Source organism: Pteropus medius, unplaced genomic scaffold, assembly GCF_902729225.1.
Source record: "Pteropus medius unplaced genomic scaffold, Ma_sr-lr_union100, whole genome shotgun sequence".
In the NCBI taxonomy this organism is placed as follows: Eukaryota; Metazoa; Chordata; class Mammalia; order Chiroptera; family Pteropodidae; genus Pteropus; species Pteropus medius.
This window is the reverse complement of record NW_024349796.1, coordinates 2731155-2751792: the sequence shown is the minus strand read 5'-3', so window position 1 is coordinate 2751792 and position 20638 is coordinate 2731155. Positions and strand designations below refer to the sequence as shown.

Sequence of the window (20638 nt, the reverse complement as noted above, 5' to 3'; positions counted from 1 at the left end):
GAATAATAAAGCCTTCTAAACAGGCTAGATGTTTCCTGTCAGAGGCCACAGGCCAGCCCTGAGCCCCGTCGCCTGCTTCAGGACATGGGGCTGGTACAGAACAGCAAATCAGAGGGACGTGGCTCAGCTCCAGAGCAGATGCCTGGGCCAGAAAATGTCCATTCTCTTTTGGGCATTAAGTGGACAGAAATTCTTAGAGGCTGACGTGCGAAATTCAGTGATTATGCTTAATTCGTCCAGGCTGAGGAAATGGAAGCATCCGGAAACCAGACAGGAGCCAGAGCGCCCTCGCCAGGAAGAGAGGGAGCCTGGCTGCTCATACTCACTTCGAGGGCTCAAGGGACGCGAAGCTACAGGTCAAGTTCATTCCACGGTCAAAGCAGGTCCAGCGCCACACCTGGCTGGAAAGGCCAGACCTTCCGGTTTAGATATTCTGCAGAGCTTGCAAATCTGGGTTCCTGCCTCGTCTGAACACTAGCATTTGCTCTGAAGCCAATGGTTCCCCTACCAAACTTCTTTTGTCATGTTCATATTAAAACAACTCCAAATGTAACATGTGGACCTGAGGTGAGCCAGGCTGGCAGGTCTCTGAGAGCACAGGATGGTCAGATCGTTTCTGTTGCTTCAGGCAAAGGGAAGAAGGGCCTGCTCGTTTTCCTGAGCATTTTTTTGGGGGGGGTGTGTGTGTATGTGTGTGTGTGTGTGCGCGCGCGCTTAATGTATTTCACATAAATTTTTCAATCCATTTGAATTGAAGAGGTTTGTAAGCACTGATGATCCAGGATAAGAAGTGGGCTGTGAGGTGGGCAGATGGGGAGTTAAAGGCAAACTCCACACGACGACAATGATCTAGTCCACATGGACAGGGAACTGCCATGTGCTCAGAGCTTGTCAAGAAGATGCCCCGCAATCCGCTTAAGTAGTTCCCGGCTCTTAGAGGTCGAAATACTCATGTCATGAAGCGCCGTCCCTCCACCATACCTGGCAGGAGGCCATGTCACCTGCCTGGAGACCACCCGGTGGCCGTGACCTTTGGCTGACACCACCAGGGCCTCCCGCAGGACCTGCCCAGTCAGTCAGGTGCTGGCCTAGGTTGGTGCAGGGAGAGGAGCCTGAGCCCATTGGCGAAGCAGGGGAGAGAGGAGTGAGCATCGTCACCTCGTCACCTGGCTGCTGGCGCCACAGGGCCCCGCCTTCCCTGTGCTTCCCCCGGGGCCTTCTCAAGTTTCCGTAGAAGAGAAGAAAAGAAAAACCCTGGCACTTCCCCGGCAAGTGACCCTGCCCAGCACCTCGCAGCCCTTCGAGTTGGCCTGACAGGACGCCTGCTGCGCCGACGGGCAAACTGAGGCTCAGTGACCTGCTCAGGGCCTCGCGCCCACAACACGGGCTGGAATCATTCTCTGTTCTTTCTGCCTGCAAACGCGTCAGCAGTTCTGAAACCTCAGTGTCCGTCAGGACCACCCTGTCTGTTAGAATGCTGATGCCTGCGCCACGAGCCCGGATGCTGCCTGCGCGTGTGAGGACAGGCCCGAGAACCGCGCTCCTTTCATTTGCGCACGGGCGTCCCGGACGACCGTGGCGTGTGGCTCGGACCCGGAGCAGCGGGCTCCATCTTCCCTGTGAGCAGCCTCGGAGGCCCTCATCCCCAGGCCTTACTTCAGTGGCTGGCATGGGATGGGGTGTTCACTTACTATTTGTGGAACAAATGAGTATTTTGCAGACGAATTTGTGGGCCGAGTGGGAGAATCACTCAGTGGATAGAGGCTCCCGATATCCATTTGGCACATGGTCATTTTGAAAGGACAATGACAGACAAGTTCTCATCCTTTTCATTTCCAGATGCATTTTCCCATGAATCATTCCAAGCACGGACTGCGTGACGTCCCCCGGGCACTCACAGAGCACCTGGGTGCAATCCTAATTAAAGGCTGAGGCCACGGCCAGCCACGGACCACCTCATTATCCTAACAAATTGCTCGATGGGGCAAAAAGCCCAGCCTCTCTGACAGGAAGAGAAGCAATTTAGAAAAAAATGCTTTCATGCTGTACTCCGGACTCACCTGGGCACTTTCCCCGCTCACGGCCAAGGGTCTAACCTGAAAAGCCTGGGCTGTGGAGTGAGACTTAGGTTCCATTCAGTGTCCTCACTTGCTAGTTACAGACACTTGTTTGAGCTTCAGCTTCCCTATCTGTAAAATGGGGACAATAACCAGCCCTGAAGGCTTGTTCAGGGTAAAGGGAGTTACTGCACGTTATATGTGTGCCACTGCTAGGCCCTCTGCAAGCACTCAGAATCCTAGCTCAGTTGTCAGCCAGCTAATTTAGCACAAGACGCCTGCATTCCAGTCGCAATGACCCCCATAACTGGGAGCATCTCATTCCTCAACCAATTCAAACCTCCAGGGGCAGTTCAAAGCCAACCTCCTCCTAAGAGCCTCCTGACCACCGCAGGCCTCGCCCTGCCTCCTGCACCCCTGGTAGCGGTTCCTGCCTGGCACAGCTTAGCACTTGGTGTGGCTCTCTAGGGAGGTCAGGCCCCTGGCTCACAGGTCTCTGTGTCCCCCACTGCCCAGCACATTCTTCTGGACCCCCTCCTACCTTACTGGCTGAGCACTGTGGTCACTGGAAATCTTAGCCAGTTAAGATGCAGCTCTGAAACCAGGAAGGAGGACAAGAGCACGATGCAGACCCCATTGAGTCCCCTGATGGGTGAGCCTGCAGACCCCAGTGTCCCCTGGGTGGGCCTGCCCTGAAGACGCCCACCCCAGCGCTGGGCTGGCACGGTACCTGGGCTCTCAGATGATCCACCTCCTCTGACAGGGTCTGCCTCTCCAGCAGGAGCTGGTCCTGCTTGTTGAGCAGCTGCAGCAATTGCTGGGCTGTGGCCTGGCTGTGCTTGTCCAGCTGCTTCAGCCTGGAGACAAATCCACCGCAGAATTAGACATGGGTCCTGAGAACTGGGGGCCCTGGGCTTCAGAGTAAAGGGGGACGACGGCCAACTTCAGCCCTTTCAGCATGTCCCGTTACTCCCGGACCTGAGGAGGCTCCTGACAGTGAAGTCTGGGGGTGATCCTGAGGCTTCAGCGAGCAGTGGCCCCGGTAACGCATTTATTAAGTTGAGTGGATTTGTATCAGATGCGGGGGAGAATCAGCCGCCTTCATAATTAGAAAACACACAGACAGGCCGGATAAGTGGAAAACCTGAAAACTTAAACTCACAGAGGTCAAGGTGGGGGCGGCCTAAATGCCTCCATCGTTGGGCCGGCCACGCCTGGAGCGGCCGCCGGCTCCAGGCCGGAGAAGGGGGAGGGAGGACGCAAACACTGGACTAAGGCTTTTCCATTATTAATCTCAATCACCAGCTCTGGCATTGCTGACCAGATGTCTTTAAAGATCCTAAATTTGTCATTCTGCTGATGGGCTCTCCTTTCCAGACTTGTAATTCACTCAAACTATTATCCTCATTTGTCCACAGACGGCTTGCTACAGCCAGCCAGTGGTACACTCACCCGTGGAAATACAGGCTTTGGATTAAATTTAGAGTTGAACAACTACCCAGAACTAACTTCTGGAAAGACGTTGGATGTGTCACAGGCCTTTCCTCACAGTCTTCACCGACCAAAAGCACCAGCAATGAAATTAACTTGCATTTTCACAAAGATTTTTAAAGCTCAGGATGCATTTCAAACTCGGGGCTACGGTTCCAACACTGAGTTCACTGAGTTGAAGACCTCGAAGTCCGTCCTGCAGACACTGGCCTCAGGGTGCCCTCGTTCAAGTTCCCCTGCAGGCGTTTCTGGTGGGCCCCGAGCACAGCTAAGCAGTTACCAGAACATTTCCCCCGGGCCTTCGTGGCGGGCCGGCTCACTTCCCAAAAATGATGGGGCGACGGGAGACAGATGAGCCTGCTCTCCGGGAGACCCAGCAGCAGGCTGGAACTTGACTCACGCCCTCCCGCATCCCGGTGACAGCTGCAGCCCTCTGCACTCCCAGACCGCACGCACCTCCCACCGCGGCCGCCCCGCTCAAGCTCGAGTGGATTCTGCGGGCGTCTTAGTCTAAACTGCTCCCGAAGGCACACTTGTTGCCTTCGGGAGCAGTCCCCAGTCCCCACCCCTGTCCCCTCCTCCGAACACTCCGTGGGCTCCCGGTTCTCAATCACACCCAGCGTTTTGCTACTGTTCCTGCGGTTTGACCCGCATTCGCAAGGGTGCGACGCGGCGACCCGGGAGGGAGCCGCCGCGGGCGCAGGGCAGGCACTGCGCATGCTCACACAGCCCGCCCCGCCCCCCGCCGCAGCCTCGGGCCGGCCCCGCCCACGAGCCCATGCCCCGCCCACCGGCCTCCTGCTCCCTTCTGGTTCTGGAGGAGAGCAAGGGCCAAGGGCGCGACCTATTCCTTCCTTCCAGTGTCTGTGGCCCTTGAAGGCCAGGTTCAGGTGCTCCCTCTCCCCCGAGCCTGGGCTGCAGTCGGACCCTGCCCAGCCTTCCAGTTCCCCGGATCAGGCTGGGGCAGAACCACACAGCAAGGAACTTTCAACCAAGCGTGAGCACCCTCCTTCTTCTGTACTGTATCAATGACAGTAATGTCCCCCTTGTCCCAGTTACCCTTATTCTGATCTCGGAGGAATTAAAGATAAGTTTCCTCTGGTGAACTATGGCACTGCGGCTTTGGTAAAGCCGATCTGTCCTCCCTCCCCCACCCAACACGGTGTCTCGTGGGGACAATTTTTTCTGAGCGCAATCTCGAAACCACCCCACTGACATCACACCAAACAGAAGTTTTCCTGCAATGCCTCCTGAGCTCGGAGCAGCTGGGAGAGGCGAGGACATCCTAGGTGACAGACAGGCTGGGCCAGAGGGTTGGGGAGGGCGAGGAGGGCAGGGGGGACTGGGGTGGGGGAAGGGCAGGGGCATCGTGCCTAAGCTGACCCACTGACAAATGCAGGCAGCCACCACTGTTTTGCTCATTACTTTGCTGTCCAGCACTGGAGTGGGTACCACTGAAGATGCAGAGATGAGAACAGCCTGTTCCCTTGAGCAGCAGACAATCTAATGCTTGGCTATTTAAATCAGACAGGTGAAAGGCATCAACATTATCACCTGAGCTCTCTACACCCTTTGGCGGCTTTCCCCCTCCAATCAAGGCACGATGTGGAGAGAGCCACGGGCTGAGAGCTACTCATGGAGTAGCCCACTGGCTTCCTGCTTGCTTGAAACAGATGGAACAGAAACATGAGACAACTAGAAGACACCATGACGGCTTAAAGGCCAGAAGGCGCTGTTGGTGGCCATTCTCCCCGCCATCCCTTGCCCCGTGCTCTGATGAATGGGATAAATATCCTGCGGACTGATGGGGCCAGTAAGTGTTTTGGGCTCCTAAAAAGAGATGGCTGCCTCACCCAGAGCTGTGGGCTGAGCCAGAGCCTGCTCAAGCCGCACGAAAAGCCAGCTGTGGGCTGGCCACACTGGCTCAGTGCCAGACACGGGTCCAGTTCCTGTTTAGACCCTCCTGCTGTGGAGCCCTCGGAACCATGATGAAGCTGTCCGTGGTATTTTGCAAACTGTGGGCCTCAGATCCCAGCAGCAGTTACCTGGGAGCACCCAGGCCCCACCCAGACCGGCTGACTCAAGCCCTTGGGTGCCAGCCTGCATCATGGCAGGAAACCAGCTGCCCAGGGGTTCCTGCAGAGGCACCACTATGTGAGGAGTAACCCCTGTGGGAAAGTCTTGCCTTCCCTCGGGGAGGCTAACGCCCTCACTAGCTTCATGGCTAAGAGCTAAGGATGGATTCACTTTGCCTCAGCTTGAGCCAGCTTGAATGCTCCACGCGGTCCCTCTCATGAGTGCCTTTCTTTAAAAAAAAATGCTCCCTCCTTCTTCAGGGCCCACTTCTGTTCTGTCACTCCATGCGCAGCAGCGAAGTCAATCGCAAGCTTGGAAAAGGTAAAAACAACACCCAAACCTACATTTGTTAAAAAAAAAAAAAGATTTTAGATAAAAGAGACTTTGCCAAGGAAATATATTTCAGTGGCAGCTCTCTGAAGGCCTATTTTGAATATTGGGATAACAGATCTTTATTAAATAGTTTTTGGAATAGACTTCCCCAAATGATACACAACCCAGCCTACACTCTGTTCGTGGATGTTTCATTACCATTAGATTTCTCGGGGTGTCCTTAGTCAGAATCTGTCTTTGACTTTCCGTGGCGGTTACTGTTTTCCTTTCTGTCGTCCTAAGTTCACGTCTGCCGTCAACCACTGACCATAGCTAAGATTCCCTGAGTCTGCGCCGATTCCCTCACATAGATTATCTAGTTAGAAGTTCACAACAATCCCATAAGGTAGGAGCCAGCATCCCTTCTGCAGATGAGAAAACCGAAGCTGAGAGGTTCAGTTAACTCGCACAGTGATATTAGAAGTGGCAGAGCATGGAGGCCAATCTAGACAGTAATCGAATGTTCTTAACCATTGTTAGCGGTTGGCTAATTCGTTAAGTTAATTCAAACCAACCAATCCTTGGTAGACAGCTCTCCTGGTCAAGTACTAAGGTGGATACTGACACTACACCCAGAAATACAAACGGTCCCCGCCAATTAAGGAGAGACGAGCTTGGAAACCAAAAGGTGCTTCACTGAAACAGGACCCGGTGCAGGCAGAGGAGTCAGCGGTCGATGGGGCAAGTGCGAAGTCCAGGAAGGTTTGTCTACTTAGGACCTAGACCATCATCATACTGAGCGCTTACTCTGTGCCAGGCACTGTGCCAAGTGCTTATCGTTTATTAACTTTTAGTGCTTATGATAATCCCATGAGGTAGGAGCTGTAACTGTCTCTACTTTAAGGATGAGGACACTGAGGCACAGACAGGGTAAATGACCACCAAAGGTCACTAGGCCGGCAAGCTGGAATGGCAGGGGCGAGGGCAGGGCCTTCCCACAGCGGGGCAGCACTGCAGAGGCCACGGTGCCTGGAAACTTCCAGCTGTGCGGTGTGGTTCAGCCAGAGACCGTGGGCTGCTCAGAGCAGTAACGCCGGGTCCAGCAACGCTTTGCAGCCAGACTAACAAATATGGACATTGTCCTTCAGGGAACAGTGGTGGGGCAGGCCTGCGTGGAAGTTCTGGGTCAGAGTGAGGTACCTGAGAGACAGCCACCCAGCCACCCAGCAGTGACTGGGCTTAGGGCCGAGGAAGGGCCTGCCTGGATCTGCAGCTGTGTGGGCCGAACCCGCAGAGATGAGAGGCTGTAAACGCAGGGCAAGATTCAGGCAGGAAAGCCTGGATCCGAGTTCAAGGTCGTTGGAAACACAGATATCCGAGCAGCACCCTTGGCCCCCCCGGACCACTGGCTAAGAACCCCTGGTTGCCACGAGAGGGAACAAGGCCTGGACAAGGCCTTGGGGAACAGCCACATTTAAAGGGCGGCAGAGGACAGGGAACAGCAAGACACTGAGGCGAGTGACCAGAGGAAAGAGGAAAGCCAGGAGAGAAGAGCCTGGAGCCTGCGGAAAAGGCGGCCTCAAGGAGGGCGGTGGGCAACTTGGGCCGAATGCCGCCTGGCGGTGGCACGCGATGCGGCCATGCCCGCCCTTTCGGTAGGAGATGCAGCAGACGCCTGATTACAGGCGACAGAAGAGGGAGACCATTTGGGAGGGGGGCTTGGCTGGGGCAAGGCAGCAAGAGGGGGTGCAGAGGGCGGGAGGGACTTGGGCTGGCGGGCGGGAGGCCCTGGAGGGGAGACGGGAATCCCCAAGGGAAAGGGTCCAGCTTCCGGAGGTAGCCGGGCGCCCTGCGCAGCGCCGGCTGCAGGAAGACGCGGCTGAGCCTGGGGAGCTCCGTGCAGCGGCCGCCGCACCCGCATCCTCACGGCCCAGCGGGTGAGGGCGCGGCCGTTTGCCGAGGAGGCGAGGTGGTGGCCGGGGAGCTGCTGTGGAGGATGAGGGCGCTGGGCAGGGCGGGGACGTGGGGCCACGCTGAGGGCTTAGACACGGGTGACTCGAGTAACTTTTTGGGTGATCTCAACCCCTTCTCGGACCCCAGTAAGGCCCCCAGCAGTGGCCGAGACTCCTGCTTTCCGGCCACCCAAACGCCCTTGTCCTCTTCCCACCTGTGACCTTCACGCGGGCCGCTCCCTCTGCCCAGACGGCCTCCCCCTGGTCCTCACGGGGCGGGAAACTTGTTTTCAATGTTCGGATCTCAGCATAATTGTCATCGTCAGAGGTGGCAATTTCTGGGTCTGTTGGGGTCCCTTGTTTTGCACCATTTCCTCTACTAGGCACGAGGTAAACGACGTGGCGCCGCCAGCACCGGCGGGCTGCGGAGCGGGCAGGCGGCGGCCCACGCGCGAGGAGGAGCGCGGTCGCCGGCAAAGCACGCACGGGCTCCGCACGCAGGCAGGAGACGCAAGCGTCCGATTTCAGAGCGCAGTCCCTGACCAGGGCCCGTCTTTCCCGGGACCTGCATGTCACCTCCGTCACAGGCAGGCATTGCATGCGTCCTCGGAGACCCCCACGACGTCCTCAGCGTCTGCACTGTGCCATCACGGTGCCCAGGGGGCTGGGCCGGGCCAGGCCCACGGGGCGGGAGGCTGTCCCTGTCCTCGAAGCACCTGGTGCTCCCACGCCCTCGCAGGGCTCAGCGGGCTCAGCCAATCCATGACCAAGGACACGTCCAGTCCAGTCTGCACCCCAGGCTGGGGTCGCCATCCCGATCGTGGGTCCATTTCCCGAAGGATCTGCGGTGCACAACTGCCCCCACTGGGCAGAACTGGGGCCTCCTGGGGGAGAAGAGCAGCCGCCGCACGCTGGGGTAGTGCGGTCAGCGACAGCTCCCCGGGAATGACCGGCGGGCAGGGGCCTCGGTTACCATGGGAACACGCTGCTCTTTCTAAAGCCCAGGACGCAGACGCAGCTAACTGGGCCGGGTCACAGCTCTATTGGCCCAACAGCGGGCCTCTCCCCGCAGCCCGCAGGCATGACCAGAACCGTGTCTTTTTTGTTGTTGTTTTTTTAATATTGAAGACTTCAAGATAAGATGGAGCAAGTGGTGAAATACAAAACAACTTTATAGAGCTGAGTGGGCTGGGAAATATCTTATGCAAAACAGAAGCGGTGCAAGCTGCCAGCTCTGGTCCTATGCTTCAGACACTCATTTGCTATGAATACTGTGAAAGCGAGTGAATACATATATTTAAATTTTTTTATGTTGTATGTGATACATACAAAATATATGCAGTGTATAAATAAGTTATGAGGTATAATAATCAAATGAACACTTGTGAACCTGCTACCAGTACTGCAGGCCACTCCCGACGGATTTGTCGCCAGGCCAGACCCCTCCTTCCCGGAGGTGGCCCGCACCCTCGTGCCTGTATGGGCTTTGATTAGAGTTGTGGTTTCATGCAACAATTTCACCTGGGCGCTTCCTTCAGACTGCTGGGTTGTGGTGGTGGCGGTAAATGTCTCCTGTCCTGAAGTGTTTTCAGACCAGAGTCTCTTCCTTGGTCATTCTGCTACAGTTAAGATGGCCCTTCCCTGTCTTAGAGATGTGTTCTCACGAGGCTCAGACCCACAGTGTCCCTGGGAGAGGGTCCTCATGGGTACGAGAACATTTTTCAACAAATATGTGGATTTAAAAGGTGCAAATATTTTGACTGTACACCATGCGCTCAGTTCTCCACTATTTCCAGTAGAATGCGCTGATATTTACTGAACATTTACTATGGCTGGGAGCGTCGTAAGCATTTTTGCATGCATTAACTAATCTGATCCTTCTAACGATACTAATCAGTAGGCGTCATTATCATCTGCATCATTTCTTGCATGGGAAAAGCAAGGCCCAGAGAAATCAGTCATTTTCCCCCACTCGGACAACTGGAAGGGGCAGAGATTACCAAGACCCAGTGTCACCCTCGTCCCTCTGGGTCCCTCTCGTGCAGACTGGGGGGACCGCCCTAGTCACCTGTCTCCCGGTCCCTCTCTGTCCACACAGCCCAGACTCCCAGTGCTGTAGATCAGTCTCCTAGACCTTCTGACCCTCTTCGCAGCCCGTCCTCCCTCCTCCCAGCCACGCTGACTGCGGCCATCACCGTCTGCCGCGCCTACCGGGCCTGGGCTTCTGAAGGACCTTGTTCAGCTCTCCAGCTCCAGCACCTAGCAAGGCCCCTGACGCCTGGACCATGCTGGAAAACGCGTCAGAATGTGCAAACCACTTACCAACGCACAGTATTTATGCCAAATACAAGACCTGTAATTTCATTTTTAGCATAAAGATGCTTTAATACATAGTAACTTTCTTCCAGACAGAGTATAATGTATAAATTGAATAATTTTAACTATGCTATTGAAATCTGCCCGACATGGAAGCAGGGACGTGGCTTTGAAATCCCACCACTAACTCCCTGGGCAAGAGGCTTGGCCGCTCTCAACCTCAAGCTCCCCACCTCCATTCTGAGAATGGAAGATCCCCAGGCTCCCGAAGCAGACACACCGGGGTGGGGCCCAGCGGTGGATGCTTTAACAAGCCCTCTGCGAGATTCTCACGTTTAAGAACCACGGGTGCGCTGTAATTCTCAGTGCTGGAGAATCGATTTGTGTGCGTGTGGCTCCGATTTTGATCATCCAAACAGCCAGCTGCCTGAATGAGAACTATGCGAATCTCCTGCGAAGTCCCGGTGTCAGTCAGGACAGGTTAGGTAAACCAGGTGATCGCTGAGTCTGTTTCCTCACGTGTGAAACGAGAGGAGGAGCTGGAGCCGGGGTCAGCAAACTTCGCGGCACAGGCCAGATTCATCCTGGTCCACTGCCTGTTTTTGTACCATCTGCGAGTTAAAAATGGCTTTTGTATGTTTAAATGATTGAAAAAAAAAATCAAAAGAATAATAATATTGCGTGACGCGAATATTCTATGACATTGGACTTTCAGCACCCCTAAAACGACTTTCATTGAAACACGGCTACGCTCGCTCACTCAGCAGCCTCTACGGTGGCTTCTGCACGCTGACGGCAGAGTTGAGTGGCTGCGACAGAATCCATCTGGCCACAGAGCCTAACGTATTTATTACTTGACCCTTTAGAGAACAAGTTTGCCAGCCTCTGGGCTGGAAGATGACTAAGTTCTATTTCTGCTCCAAAGGTCTACGATACCGCGCCTTTCCAGAATTTTGCTGTGTCCCCATCTTCAAACACTGCCGGCTATGTTCTCGGAACAGCACACCTAGGGTGTCCAAGGTGAAGTTCGCAAACCCAGTGACCCCAATTGCTGCTCTAGGTAACTGATTTCGGTGAATAAACCATACTAATTTGAAGCTGTACACGACTCTGCCTCGCTGATGGGGTCACACGGAATGGGGCGAAGAAGCCACATGCTCAGGAAGCCGGAGCACATTCCAGCCAGTTATCCTCGCTTAGCAAAGTAAGGCAGTTCCAGCGGCTGGTTTTCTGTTTATGTCTCTTCTGCCCAAATCCACCCTATTCAATAATGATTTCAATAGAGTAATTCACTCTAAGGATCATGCAGTTCTGGGGAGAATTTACATTTCCAATAAAGAGAATTTATATTCCTGTCATTTAATTTTTCATTCTCTCAAACTTCCAGTCAGCCTTGGCTGCCCGTGGAGGTAGAGCAGGGTCACAGAGCTGAGAGGCACCTCGGAGGTCATTTAGTACAGCCCATACGGTGAGCCTGAGGCTCAGACAGTACAAGGGACTTGCCCGAGGCCACACAGCCTGTCTGCGGCAAAGCTAGGAATGGAACCCACGTCTCTTGACTCCAAATCCCGTGCTCTTTGCGGCATTTCAAAATCCTTTTTTAAAAAAAGGCTCGACTTCTATTCTACTCTAAAAAAATAAGGATTTTAGGCGAGGACCTTGAGAAAGGTAACACACTGGCCAACTTCCTGAGAAACAGCTGACATGGAATCATTTTCTAAGGCCTGGGAGGTATGAGAAAAGGGAAGAACTTCTACAGACAAGAGCCTTTCCGCCTAGCTCAGTAAAGAGAACCATTTGGTTCTGTTTTTTGTTCTTTTTGAACTTGCACTCGATTGCAGACAGACTTTAATGAAGTACGATAAAAATGTCATTTGCACTAATTGCTATAAAATTTTCTAGCCACTCGCAATTTCTGTTCTCGTGGTATCGCTGGCGAGTTGGAGGACTCCTATGTCTGGCGATCACACTGTGGGGGCGGAGGGCTCCCCCGGGGTTCAGCGCCCTTGGGAACAGGCAGCGACTGCACAAAGGCAGCCCCCCGCGCACCCCCGAAGCCTCTGACATGTCACCCGGGCTCTCTCACAGACCAATTGCTTAAAACGAAGCTTCCACTGGAAACGAGGCAGAGTTTCACCTTAGCCCACTTGGGAACACCTGCTGCATCGCTGCTACCTTGTAATCTAAAAGTGCAAGTGCGACCTGGCCCAGGCTGGGCTCTAACACCCTGGGAGGGCTGGGTGTGAATAATGAAACAACAGCGGGGACAGGAGCGACAGGTCAAGAATCTTAGACTCTGAAGAACCTAGGCGACATCTGCCTGGAGCCCCAGTTACCTACAAGCAGCTCTTTTTAAAGCAGAAGCAGAGTCATGGTGAGCTCAGCCCCACTGTGCAAAGGAAGACGGGGCAGAGGAATGAAAACTGCTGAAAACCACACTTTGCAGAGTAGAATCCAGGCCACATCTGGCTCAAGGCCATTGAGAAGCGCTAGCAGAAAACCCACACTGCCTCGCAATACTGTGCCCTACCTAACCTTAAACTTAAGCACCCTCCTTTAAAAACACTGTTTATCTGCAAATAATTTATACTTATAAAACGTTGCAAGAATAGTACAAAGATACCCACATAACCTTTATTCAAATTCACATATTATCATCATTTTGCCCCATCTGATTCATTCTCTCCATATGTTTATATATGTATGTATACATGTTTCTCTGAACCTTTTGACAGTAAATTGCATACGCCATTGTCCCTTTTGCCTAGAAACCTCAGTGCTTATGTCCCAATGATAAAGATACTGTCACGTAGCTGTAGCATATTACCAATGACGGTAACTTTAACATTGCTATAATCCCTTTATCTAACCTACTGAATTCCAGTTTTGTCAGTTGACCTAATAACGTCCCTTTTCTTCCTCCAGAAAAGATCCTTCACACTTAGTCGTCACATCTCTTTAGTCCCCTTTAATCTGGAACAATTGAAAGATCCATCTCATTCTGATGAGTGCTGTCTACAACAAAAGCAACCGCTGCCTTGAAGAAGACCTGGGACTATCGGCCCGCACGTGTCCTGCCCCGTTGCCCCCTCGGGTGTCTGATCCCAGTGTGGGGTTTCCAGACAGGTTGTGTTCTCCTGGGGCTCCCAGAGACGACACCCCTCGGCGGCGGGCCTGGAGGACACACCGATGCGAGGCTCCCATCTATTTCCTTCACGTCTGACCACCCCTGGGGTCGTCAAACTGGTCACACAGGCGCGACATAGCAAGAGTGAGCCTGTGGCAGCTAAGGAACCAGAGTCGATCACCGCGGCACACTTACTGGCACGCATCTTAATCAGGTTTTAATGCAAGTAATTCGGCGACTACTCCTGGCCGTCCACGGCAGAACTGCCAGTGAGTGCTGCAAGCTTTTTATGTGGCTCCCCTTCGTCTACACGGAGGCAGCCTCCCCGCTGACCCTTGTCAAAGAACCCCATCTGCTGGTTGCCACGGTAACTGAAGGCGACCAATTGAGCTGAACAGAGTGACTCAGAAATAAAATCTGCAGCCAAAGGAATTCTGCTAAGAGTAATAAATCATTTAGTAAAAGGGGCGCCTCCACACAGTGATGAGTGTAGGGATAATATGATGGCATAACTCTTCCGGCTAGAAGCTCCGTGGCAGACCAGGGCGATCAGGCCGCTGGCCGGCTCATTTGGAGAAGGAACCAGCAAAATCGATCGATGTTTGGGCTGCAGAATTTTGAATTTTGCAAGAAGTGGCAAGAGAACCAGTCTAGGCTTCCAACATTCCTTACTCTTTTTTTTTTTCCCCCAAAGTAGAACAAAATGCCCCCATGTAGCCCAGGAAACCACTGCGGCCAGGAGGAAGGGGACAAAGAGAACGAATATTAAGACTGCTCTAGAATAAGAAAGCCTAGCACCATGTCTCTGCCATCAGTGAACTTTTAGGTGCTCCGAGCAGAAACCGGCTATGGTGGCCGGGGAGCAGCTGCCGCCTCCGCCTCGGAGGGCTGGGCCGACGGCCACCGACGCTCCCAGGACGGCGGGAGCTTCGCCGTCACAGGCAGCAGTGTCGAAACATAGAGCAAAATACCCATCTTTCCTAAACCGAGGCTTCCCGAGTAAGAGGGGCAGAGGAGAAACAGGCGGACAGGCCTTCCAGGGGCCGCTCTGGGGGACAACAGGCAGCACGCCGTCCCGGTGGGCGGGGGTGACCCTAGCAAGTGGGCTCAGGGCTGTACCCCTTGTACCTGAGCCCCTCACAACACGGGCCACAGTTCCAGTCACGGCCCCACTCCCGGTGGGCACCTGCTGTGTGAACTGGGAAGAAAAACTCAGATACGCTGCATCATCCACACAGCATTTAACCTCTCCATGCCGGCCCCTGGGAGGTCGGGATGGGAGAAGCAGGCTGCAGGCCGTGGAAACAGCTGCCCCGACAGCCAGTTACACAGCGGGAGGGGCTGTAGGACAGAGGGGACGTGTGTGCGCGTGTGTGTGTGTGCGTGTGTGTGCGTGTGTGTGCGTGTGTGGCGGGGCTGGGGACGGCTTCGCCCTGCTCAGTGCCTCTCCTCCCAGGCTGCATGCCACCATCTTGAGAGGCGTGGGGCAGGACACTGGCAGCCTCCCGGGCCCTGACCCACAGCAATCGATGGCAGGACCCGTCCACTAGTCACCCCAGAGATGATTTCCCGCTTAGGGAAGAGCAGCTGCCAACCAGTAGGTAGGCAGGTTGCTCCTCCATCCTAGATGCTGCCAATAAAAGGCTTCCTCTTAGTTTTAGTGAATTCCAGGGACGGAGTGAGCGGCGGTTGCGTACGCCCAGGACAAGCCGTTTCGGTCGCCCAGCTCCTTCAAACGGCCCACCCAGCAAAGCAGAAACGCACCTCCCGGCGCGTGTCCCACCTCCACGCTGGGACCGCAGCGGGCCGCAGAGCTCCACCTGCGCCAAGCGCACCTGCTCCCCGGCCACCTCCCGGCGCCCCGCGATGGGCCCCGCCGGCCGCGCGCCCTCTGCGGTCCCCAGCGCATCCCGCCCCCGGGCCGCTCGGCCGAGCGCCCCGCCGCCCCGCGGGAGAGCCGGGCGCCTCGGAGCCGCGCCGCACCTGGAGGGCGGGGCGCGGAGCATCTGGCTCCGGGGGCTCCGCGGGGGCTCCGCGGGGGCTCGCAGGGCCTCTGGACTTGGGCAGAAGGAGAGGATTAAACCGAGATGGCAGTTGAGAGGAGATGGGTGAAAGCTTCATTAACTCCGAGCTCACGTCCCAATTTCTTTCCCCTGAGAAGCAGTGAGAAAAAAAGTTTGGTTTCCTTGTGATGAGAAAGGAGCCGCGTGATTGTTTTTGCTTTTCTTACCTTTTAATTTCTTATTTGTAAACAAAAAAATATTAATCATTGTTTGTTGTTGAGCATGGAGGACTCAGATTTTAATTAAACAGGGAAAAATCTTGGCTAATGGAGAGGGAGAAGAAATATTACAACCCGTTTTAATTTCTGTTAGTGATTAAGCTTCTCATGTGACTTAATTGAAACTGGCAAAGATCTTAAGAACTCGGAGGAATGAAAATTAAATGGTGCCGAGAATGACATTTCTTCACTCTCCCCTTCTCGTCCCCCGAATTCTCGTCCAATAACTAAACTGATCTTTGTGATCAGTCCTCAAAATGTGCCCTGGAAAACAGGAACTTCCTAATTCCATAGGACCGTTCTGAGCACTGCTTTATGACAGGTGTTTACACTTGAATCCCCTCTCGTTCCTTACAAAGTTACCATTAGTTTCACTTCTAAACCCTACTTCCAATTCTTTGTCTCTGCTCACTCCCCCGAATTCTCCATATTTCACTTCCCAGACACTCTTGAACTTTTGCACACGCTGCCAGTTTGAGCCTGCACAGAATAATCAGTATATTAATTCCACTCGGAGACAGTGAGATTTTTCTAACACAATCTGCCCAACCTGAACTCTTCAGAAACAGTTTGCCTTTAAAAAGAAACTCCCAGCATGAACTCATGAGGAGCGACATGTAACAGACAGTGCATGTGGCGCTGGGCATGCAGCTCAGAATTAAAAGAGAATTTTTTACTTTGTTTCTTGGGTGCCATGTGCATAATGTGCATGTGCATGAAACTGACATCAGACATTTAAAGCAAAAAAAAAAGTGGGGGGGAGGGGATGTAGGGTGGCGGGAAAGAAGAGAAAATATGTTGATAAAAACAGTAACTTCTGTTAATCTACATTTTTCAGTTACTGTCCTAATTAAGATTGTTAGGAAATATGTTGCAGTTTAATTGCATTGTTTCAAGAGATTCTAATGCTGACAAATTTGGGACCATGTACACTTGGAAGGTAAAAGGGATTAAAGTGGTAATTTCTTCCAATTGCTAGATAACAATCAAAATTATGCTTTCCACAGACACTCGCCCCCCCTCAGCCTAAATTCGGAAGACAAAGGGAGAAAACCCTCACACTTAACACGCTCAGAATGCAAAGATGACCGAAGAAAAACGAAAACAAACAAAAAAAAAACGAAAAAAGGAACTTGCTTATCCTATGTATATGACACAGGAATAATTTTTTAAATATAAATACAAAGAACTCACAAATTTGAAATAGCCCTTTATCTGAAATTTTGGGGTGGTATCATTATCCTTGCAGAAAATATTTATGAAAAGTTATTTATGAAAGAAGTTGGTAATAATCTTCAATGATTCTCAGATGACCTTGTTTAAGATGGTACAAATCACCTGCCTCAGCCGCAAGTTCATAAAAATGATGGCAGTCTGAAGACGCATTCAGGTGTCCAGACCCTTTGCCCTTTTTCATCAACTGGCGCCCAGTCTCGCTTGCTCTAGGTTTCACTTATTCCTCTTTTGGGGGAGCCTTTACGTGGTTACCCAGCAAAACAAACAGAATGCAGTTTCATTGCTCAAAGTACCTTTGATGGAAGTTGCAGGAGACACCGTAGCCTCCTTGTTCCCACAGTTGACCGCACCTAACTCATTTTTAACCCAGATGCTGTCTCCTACCGGATCCCATCCTCTGAGGCCGGTACAGGTGGCCTCACTGAGGTGGCTACCGGAACCCGACAGGAAACCTTACCCCGTGGGGTGCGGTGTAAACCAGCACTGACCAGCGACTCCCATTGACCCGACTGGCCGCCGCATTCAAACTGGTTGGATGATTTGGTCAGATAAACGCACCGGTTCTTTGACAGAATCGACTGCCCATTTCACCTTCCGTTAACGATGAGTTATGGTTCGCCTCGGCCTCGGAGTCTGTTACCGGCCCCACTGAGGAGGCGGACCTAACTTTCCCAGCAGCTAAAGATGTCACACTGTATGGGCAGCAGCCCTCAAACAGTGGAGAGATAAGATCTGTCTGCCCTAAGATGTAGGTGAAATGTCCAAAGAGCCTGGCTAAGAGAACGGACTGAGCTCTGCGCTCGCTGGGGGAGGCGGGGCGGCGGGGCTCACGGCCCCTCGGCCTCCGCACCCCACAACCTGACTGTGCCCCACAGTCCCAGCGATGGGAGCACTTGCCCGCCGTTTGGAACGCCGCCGATGTCCGACCAGTGTCTCGGTTCTTAAACTCACATCAACTTTCCGCGTTGAGGACCAGAAGCCTGGGGTGTCAAATCGCTAAGTAAATGGCATGTGTGCCCTAAAAGTCCAGAGTCCGCTGCAGTGAGATTAGTATAATTTTTAAAACGTGCCACACACAAGGCCCGGTACAGTAAAGGGACACCTCTCTCATGCGCTCAGTACCTGCGACCACATCACTCTCTCAGTGGACTAAGAAATAAAAGGTGTCTCACCTCCTGGGGTTTCTGAAAATTCTGGTGGGAGGACATATTCCCCCCAACTAGCTGGGCGACCTCCCCGGGAACGGCCTTTGTCGGGCCCGCAGCACCGAGCCTGGACCCCCGCAGGGGGCCACCGAGAGGACACAGAGCAGGACGGAGCGTTATTAATCACCGGAGCAGAGAGCGAGCACAGGCAGGCGGACGCGGAGGTGGGGAGAGCCCGCGAGCGTAATTATCAGTTGAAAAGTTCCGAGTCAGTCCTTAGAGTTCGAAGAACACTGAAAGGAGAAAACAAAACACAGGGGGAAAGGGGGCCGCAGCACCCGCCCGAGGGCCGGGGCCTCTCCAGCAGCGGCAAGGCTGTTCCCGGCTCGCGGGGCCATTTGTTCCATCACACAATCTCCCGAAGCCATTTAGAGAGAGCTCAAACAACTGCCTGTACCAACACGACACATGGCTTCCCATCCCGACTCTTTGCTAATCCAGACGCTCCAACCATCTTTCTTTAAGACGCCATATGGTTGGCAGAAGCCTGTAGATCTAGCAGCACATCTGCTTGTACGTTTCTTCTTCCCTCCATCCCCCCAACAAAGGAGGCCTAGAGACACAGATCGAGAGGGGGGCATGCACGTGCACCCCGGCCTAGGCAGGGGTTTCTTTTTAGGCTTTCTAACTAAACAAAACTATTAAAGGGATGAGCGAAATGATTCGGGGCTGGATCATTTTTAACCAGACAACATGGCGATTTATTTGCCTGTCAATGATTTAAAACAAGATTAGAAAAACAAAGGATGGATGGTCCCCTTTCTCCAAAGGATGATTACTTGAAAATCACTTCAAAGCTCTCCCTCTGGGAATCCTTGTGATGCTTTATTCCCGCAGGAGAGGGACAGCACCCTTGCCTGGAGCTATTTTTCCTCTTCTTTTTGGTCAAGGAAGAAGAGTAGGGGAGAAATTAGCAGATCCCCAGAGCCTGCTTTGTTAGCAAGCCCGGCGCGGCTGTATGCTAATGAGTCGGCACTGACACGCTGCTTTTTTGGTACGATGAGCAAAGATTGTTGACACTGTTGAAATCCCGGCTCTCCTGGCCTGTGAGCTCACGGGCTGCCTCCTTGGAATCTGGCCCCCAGTAAGACAGGCTGCAAAAAAATAATACATTCTACTCTCCTGATGACTGAAATCTGGCCATTTGTAACTTAGAGCAGTTGGAAGTGGGGGGAGGATTAGAGAAATATTCTAAAATATTCTATCGGGCTAGGAATCAAAAAGACAGGTGGAAATGGTGGTTTTTTTTCCAAACTAAAAGTTAAACCTGGTAGACACATGTGAGTGATCAAGGCCGGGATGCTGGCTTCAGGGGCAAAACCCTGCAAAGCGGGGGTGGGGGTGGGGCAGCTATGCTACCCTCTGACACATAGCGCCAGCTGGGACATTTGCTCCACACCTGGGTGGACGGCACTCTGCAGATGGGACAGTCCTAATTATGGCACCATCTCCACCACAGGTGAAAAGCTAAGTTTCTGATCTTGTAAATTTCTTTGAACCACGTGTCGGTTGACCATACGTACATGGTTTCCCTGGAAATACACACAGCATAAAAGGAAAGCAAGTATTCCATTGTTACAAAAGTAGATACCCCCCCCCCGCCTTTTTTTTAAGACAAAGAATGGAAAGGGAAGCTATATGTTTTCAGTGCTGAGCACGTTAAATAAAATATCTCTTTACCTGCCCAGAAACTCTAATAGACAAGTATTATCGTTCCAGTTTAACAGATGAGAAGACTGAGGTTTAGAAAGGATTTTTTAAAAAAGAAACAAAAAACAACAGAAAAAAACTACAAAACTTTAACGAAGTGATGCAGCTGGGAAATGCGGAACTCAAAGCCGTGTCTCCATCAGCACAGCCAGCGGGCCCCAGGCGGGGCGGGCACGCCGACACAGGTGCACTTCCCCGGGGCACGCCCAGGGGCCAGCACGCCAGCCCGGGCAGCGCGGATCGCTGCGAGCTGGTGAGCAATAAGCTAGTTATAATTTGTATGCAGGCAGGGGCATCAAAATGTAAATTCCGTTTACTTGTCATCTACAATGAATGAAAATTCATGTAACTGAAACATAAAAACACGAGGAGTTACTAAAAAAGCATTGAATATTGTGATAAAAATATCAGAATGTAGTCATTCAAAAAGTATGCCCTTCAAACTCTTCACCTTGGGGACCACGCATGGATCCCAGCCACTCCGCCACTACCTAGGACTTGGTGGCGTGGTCCTTCTTTCTGGAACTTTCATCATTGCCTGGGCCTTAGTGGATGGATACATATGTAACTTTGTGAATGAGTGTTTCAGAAAAATTGCACGTTTTAATATAAAATGCGCGCGGTGTATGCTATACTACTCAGTAATGACACGACAGCCAGACGAGGTGACATGAGCTCCAATTCTGTTATCAGCAGGAACAACAGACTATTATTAACAAGTCTATTATTCTCCTTGAGATGTGGCTATGTAGAATGACGAGTTTGACTTAAAAACATAAAATCTAGGTTGAAATCTGAGCATGATCCCAGGCAAATTCTTCTAAGCCTGTTTCATTTCCAATATAAAGGGAAACTACCCACTTCACAGGATTGTT

At 52.6% G+C, this 20638-nt stretch overlaps 1 protein-coding gene across 1 annotated transcript in view; it reads right to left on the bottom strand.

The window, feature by feature from the left end:
- The window catches only part of SDCCAG8 (SHH signaling and ciliogenesis regulator SDCCAG8), a 210673-nt gene that overhangs the window by 6536 nt on the left and 183499 nt on the right, over positions 1-20638 (bottom strand). Inside the window, exon 17 of the mRNA XM_039883232.1 lies at positions 2788-2914. Coding sequence (XP_039739166.1) covers positions 2788-2914 — 127 coding nt within the window. The remainder of the gene's footprint in view (positions 1-2787; positions 2915-20638) is intronic.